The sequence below is a fragment of the Uranotaenia lowii genome, chromosome 1, assembly GCF_029784155.1.
Source record: "Uranotaenia lowii strain MFRU-FL chromosome 1, ASM2978415v1, whole genome shotgun sequence".
Lineage (NCBI taxonomy): Eukaryota > Metazoa > Arthropoda > Insecta > Diptera > Culicidae > Uranotaenia > Uranotaenia lowii.
Window position 1 is genome coordinate 140,257,241 of NC_073691.1, and position 6,366 is coordinate 140,263,606.

The 6,366-nt window shown below is 33.9% G+C and overlaps 1 protein-coding gene across 1 annotated transcript; it reads left to right on the forward strand.

Moving 5' to 3' along the window:
- The first annotated feature begins 4,035 nt into the window (after positions 1–4,035).
- On the forward strand, positions 4,036–5,953 carry LOC129737980 (ornithine decarboxylase 1-like). Its single transcript, XM_055729154.1, has 3 exons — positions 4,036–4,498; positions 4,560–5,330; positions 5,845–5,953. The coding sequence occupies exons 1-3, from the start codon at positions 4,062–4,064 to the stop codon at positions 5,951–5,953; spliced, it is 1,317 nt and encodes a 438-aa protein (XP_055585129.1). The 5' UTR covers positions 4,036–4,061.
- The last annotated feature ends 413 nt before the right edge of the window (positions 5,954–6,366 follow it).

Below are 6,366 nucleotides of genomic sequence, written 5' to 3' on the forward strand. Positions count from 1 at the left end.
ATGTTTCATATGACGTAATGAAAGATCGCGCTAGATATATATTCCGCGTGAGCTTTCATTATTTCGTATTAAACAAAATGGAAACAAGCATTTTTATTACGAAAAAAAATACAAAAGCTTACATAAATTAGTCAAAACTTCTTTCTATTCAGAATATTTGAAGCCTGGACAACATATTCTGTATGTGAAATACAAATTTTAAAGTTGTTTTGATAACTTTTGCAGCAGTTTTCTGTGAATTCTAAAAATGTTTCATGCGACGTAATGAAAGCTCACGCAAGATATTTTCTTTTTGTAAAGTATTGCAGCGCTTATACAATTACACTGTATAAAATTTGCCTTTCAGATTATTTCTCGATCAGGAAAGCATATCAAAATAATAACCAAGATATTTAAATCTGACTCAGTTATAATTAAGTACTCAAAATTTTCGATTTTAAGTTTCTCCAACATGAATTATATCTTACTCTGATTGGCAGACTTGAATGGGGTTGAGCTCATTTTCAATGACCAAGATTTTTTTTCGGAATGTCTTAAAATAAAATGATTATATCTTATTTTGATATACGTACAACTTTTAATGAAACACGGACATCGAAGTCAACGGCCCAAACCGTACATTAATAAGTTTTGCTCAACAGATCCATAAAATTGAATCCAATTTTTGGAAACCAAAAATGGAGCATGGTTTTAGCAAGCAATGTAGTTTATTGACATTCCATTAGTTATTTTTCTCGAAGCACTGATATCTTGATAAGTTATAATTTTGATAGGTTTTGTTTTGCCCAATATCAAACTATGCTACCTATACTATGCTACTATCCATATCTAAAGTTGATATAATTTAGCTATGATCACATAGATTTTTTGATATAATTTGAGATATTTTAACATCCTACGAGTACTGAATAATAACTCATTTAAATAGGAAAAAATTAGCATCAAAATATCTCATCCTGATATAATTTAGTTTTTCTCTCCTGATCGGGATTCCAAAAATCCCTGCCAACCGGACCGGAACGGATGTCTTTGAAATATTTTTTAAAACCCGAACATGTCAGCGAAAAAATACGCCAATATGGAAATCTTGTTTAAACATAAATAACACAAAATTCTCCTCGTAACTTATTTGGCAAATATTCTTGAAGGCTGTTTAAGCTATTTCGCAACATTTTTTTGTGTCTGTATCAAAAACTGGCGTCCCAAATTCAAATAATTTATCAGATCTTACACCCCGTTGAGTTATTTTTCACTATATTGTTTATTAGAAAAACCCAAATTTTGGAGACGATTATAAATTTTTAAATAATTTTTATGTTCTTCATCATTTGACTTTTTTACATTGAAAAAAGCTTCAAACGACTAAACATTTAAAGCATTGTAAATGTTTTTAATGAAAATTGAAAGCTTAGTAGTGAAAATTGTAAAAATTCATGGAAATTCCATTGTACTGAAGACACATCCCACCGTAACGTGAAATCGCTTTTCCGGACTATTCCGAACTGTTATCATTCTAGAAGTCGACCAATTCACTTGAAAATAAAAAAAAAAAAAGTATCAAACGGTTGGAAATTGAACTTCCTTTAAAATGTACATAATTTGTGTCTTTAAAATGTATAAGTTGTGATTGATTACTTTTGTGACGTGAATTTACGCTAGAATAGACCATTTTTGACTTCAGTACATTCCAGACCACTTCGGTTTCCTGTTATCTATGTGGAAGTGGGATATAAGTGTCTTCAATTAATTTCTAGAGTAAACAATTACCCACAATTTGTTCATAGCTTTTCGATTGAACAACAATGAACAAAGCAATGCTTTTATAAAGTTGCGACGAAAATTCACTCAGTTTAAACAGAATAAGGTAGTGTACTGAGTTCACGCCACGAAAATTTAAGTTATTTTGAAAAATTCTTTAGAGCCTTCAAATTTTATGTACACTTAAAAGTGAAACTTTGTTATTCCGATTTGAACAATCATAAATATTCAGTACCTTTTCCAAACTATTTCGTTATTTTGACTGGCACACGAATAGCAACATATTGAGCAATCGTAAGTCAAAATAACTGTTTTCACAAAATTTATTTAATGTTTCACAGAACAAAATAATTTTTTTTTCAATAATTTTGTTTTTTATTTGAAAATAACGAATAAATTAAAAAATCTACTAAATTATGTTCGATTTGTAAACATCCGACCATCTGGAGAGTCAAAACAGCTTTCAAAGAATATTTCCCTTAAAAAAATTTAACAAAAAATGAAAATTTGTGACGTGAATTCACTCATTCGCGCTTTTGAAACTCAGCTGGATCCAACCGATTATTATAAAATTAAGTGTTTCAGAATCATTTCATCATTTTCAACGAAGATCTTTATTGATTGTTTTACAAGGTTAAAATTTTTATCGTAAAACTTAAAGTTTCCTTTATTGTGACATGAATCCACTAATGTGCGACTGTTTTTGTTAGCTTTTTAAATTAATCCCATTGAATATAAAAAATCTTTTTTCTACACAATGATGGAATATTTATTGACTTCAAAATGTTTTAAATAAATTTATCCATGTATTTAAAAATAATTATTTTGTAAAATTTTGCAATTAATTATTTTGTAAAAGTTGTCAACATTTACCCTTTTTCCAACAAAAGATTAGATTTTCAAAATTATATAAAACATGTAACAATTTTTTTTCTTCTATCCAATGGTTTTGTGTGATTTAGATTATCAAAACTATTGAAAAGTTTTAGATTTTTTTTATACGCTAACGGGTAAAAATCACTTTTGAGGGGTACAAGCTCGTGGAATGTGTCTGAAGTAGTTTTTTAAACAATTATTTAATAAATATGGGCTTCAAATTTTCATAAAAAAAAAACGTATGGGAAGTCAACGATCACATATTTAAATTTTGCATGGAAGTGAAAAATGCTGCATTTTCCATTTTGAAAAAAATAAAAGCTACTGTTTTTTGCCGTTTGAACACGTTCTATAAAAACACCAGGCACCTGAAATAAATATCCAACCAAGATTATGAAGATGGTTTATCAATGTACCGTAATCCATGGTAAGATTGATCACTTTTTTCAATATTTCTCGATTTTTTTCTGTGTAGAGGAATGTGGCATAATTCATATTTTTGAAACCATTACTGGACTCCTATGAACGTAAAACATGATTGCAGAAGACTAAGACTATTTTAAAATTGATTTAAACATCGATCTTGTCGCTGTTCAGATTTTGATGCTTTGAGGTAACATTTATCAGTTTCTATTTGGCGGTTTTAACGAGTTTTATTGATCATAAAGGATACACCTACATAATGTTTAAAAATGCTAGTTTATCCATTTTACCTCGCTTTTTAACGTTTTCTTCTTAAAAGGTTTATAATAGAAAAAAGATCAATTATGCTGCATATATTTAGTGGCAAAATTTATAAAAATTGCTTAATAGTTTGAGCTTCAAAATCCAAATGAAATTTTACCTTCACGCATTCCTCTAGGCCTTCCCACTATAGCTATACATATACAAAGTAAAAAAGTAGTTCTTTCTCATTCAACAACCCGTTTGCTTCTAAATGCTTTTAAGTTTCATCAGGTGAGCTGTTTGTTTGCGAGCCTTGGAAAAAATATATATTTTAAGATTTTGAAATAACATTTTTGCTAGCTGAAAAAAATTCAAATACTAACCCAATTTTGCCTATTTGATACTCAATTGATAGGTTTTCAAACGTAGAAAACAGTTTTCAAAAATTCAAACTATAGGCTGAGTTATTCACGATAATAAGCAAAAATTGATTGTTGGTCAAAGTTACCCAGGTGATCAAAGTTACCCCGACCTACGGTACCATATTTATAGTTTATCAGTGTTTTTGAGATGACTTTTTAGCCACTGTTCATTGTTTTGGTATTAGACGAAATTGATAGCTTAATCAAGGTCGCCCTCGAAAACCATATTTGTTAAAATATCTTATCAGGGCCGCTGAAGCATCATCAAACGGGCCACTAACATTTGCAACCATAACATCGCAAAGTACCTTCTAATCGTTTCGGTCAGTTCAGTGAACGATGAACTTGCTCAAGGTTCTGAGTGGTCGTCTTGAGGTGATAGATGATTCAACCAGCTCATCGGATTTAGTGAACAGACTCGTGGCTGTTGGGCCAACGGAAGAATCACTTCATCTGGTCGAGCTGGACAATTTGGTCAAACGTCACTACCAATGGTTGACATGTTTGCCCCGGGTTCGTCCATTCTACGCTATCAAAAGCAACAACGATCCGGCCGTGGTGGAGACTCTGGCTTTGTTGGGCTGTGGTTTCGATTGCGCCTCCAAGGGCGAAGTTCAGCGGGTTTTGGACCTCGGGGTGCCCCGGGAAGCGATCATTTACGCTCAACCTGCGAAGACCATTGAAGGACTGCTGTTTGCCCGGGAACGAAACGTACGCACCGTTTTCGATTGTGAGCTCGAATTGAGAAAAATTCAGCAGTATTATCCGGAGGCCGAGTAACTGTGGTATCAATTATTTTAGAATGTTTGTAATGCTGAATTTTGAACTTTTTTTTAGGGTTTTAATCCGGTTTCGATTTGATGCCAAGGATGCCCAGGCTCAGTTGGGCACAAAATTCGGTTGCGATCCGGACGAAGAAGCTCGATGGCTGCTGGATTTGGCAAAGCAGCTTAACATCAAAGTAGTTGGCTGGTGTTTCAACGCAGGATCCGGATGCACCGATGGGAAAATTTATTATGAAGCCATTAAAAAAGGTCGCCAAATAACCGATTACGCCGAATCGATTGGGTTCAACTTTTGGTACCTGGATTTGGGTGGAGGATACTTGGGGGATAAAGGTGAAAGTCTTGCGGAACATGCCGTTCATATCAACAAGGCATTGGATGAGTTCTTTCCTGAGAAGCCTGGTCTTCAAGTGATTGCTGAGCCAGGCCGATATTATTGTGCCAGTGTGGTAACATCGGTAGTTCCGATTCATGGCAAGCGTGTTTTCCACAACAGTAAAAACCGGGATCAAGTTGATCATATTTTCTATTACCTCAACGATGGGATCTATGGAAGTTTCTACAGCGCTAAGTACGAGGGCCAAAAAGTGCTTCCGATTGTCTGGAAATCTACCGACGAATGTGGTCCCATTCGACGGACTACACTTTTTGGTCCAACCTGCGACGGGAATGATTTTTTTGCTCAAGGTATCGAGCTGCCGGAGCTTCAAGTATCCGATTTTCTAGTGTTCGAAAATCAAGGAGCTTATTCTCATGTGACGGCTTGCCGTTTTAATGGTTTTAACCTACCCAAGTCGGTAGTTTTTATCAGAAGGAGCGTTTGGTAAGTATGAGGATAGTTACACTATCAAATTTCAAACAGTTTATCTCAACTTATATAAATTATTCTTATTTAATTTTTGGCATTTCGGCGAGTTGTGAAAATTCAAGGTAGAATATTTAGAAAGAACATGAAAGTATTATAGGTGGAAACACACAATCTCATGTGTTCGACCCGTCCGTGTTTCAATGTGGGTAGGAATCCGATGGGTTTCTTCATCGCTTCCTATCAACATTGAAACGGCTCGCGGCAAAGAATCTCGCAAGTAGTTCAAAAGCTGTTCACAAAACAAAAGCCCTGCTCACATTTTCACCAACTATTCAATTTCTTCTACCCAAAGCGCTCTAGCTTTGATCTTTCCACCTATAATACTTTCATGTTCTTTCTAAATATTCTACCTTGAATTTTCACAACTCGCCGAAATGCCAAAAATTAAATAAGAATATATCCCGGCGGCGATTAAAATAAGATAACTTATATAAGTTACAATTATTATAATTAGAATTTATTTTTTCAGGCATCTCTTGGAGGAAGTTGCAATGGAACAATCAAGCCCCAAAAAATTAGTATTGAACTCCAGCTATCTTCAGAATAACAGCGATATGCAAAACATTAAATTTCGATGAATCCGATTGGATATTTAACACTATCAACTAAAATTCTATCCAATTACCGCATAGATATTGGAAAAAATATATTTTTAATACACATAAACTCCTGAATATAAAAATAAAAAAAACCGTTTTTTAAGGCTGCGGGGAGGCAAAACTCGAAACCCAACAAGATAATCAAATTGCTGCTCGAGAATCTGCTACGAGCATCAGGATAAAGATTTTTCCCCGTCTCTCTTTTTCGCTCGATGGGAAGTATTTTATTGAATTCGGTTCATTTGGAAGATTTGTTCTTTTTCGCGAAACTTTACTCTTTACAAGGGTGAGTTTGAGTGTGGTACGGGCACAGCACAACAGATCGAACACTCTGGATGGTTTGTCAACCGATGTTGTACATTTTTGGGGTATTTGGTATTGAAACTGCAGTT

Bases quoted from the DNA above. Each gene is read 5' to 3' on its own strand.
- LOC129737980 (XM_055729154.1), top strand. From the start codon at position 4,062: ATGAACTTGCTCAAGGTTCTGAGTGGTCGTCTTGAGGTGATAGATGAT. The intron at 4,499-4,559 runs GTAACTGTGGTA...ACTTTTTTTTAG, and splicing joins CAGTATTATCCGGAGGCCGA to GGTTTTAATCCGGTTTCGAT. The intron at 5,331-5,844 runs GTAAGTATGAGG...TTATTTTTTCAG, and splicing joins TTTATCAGAAGGAGCGTTTG to GCATCTCTTGGAGGAAGTTG.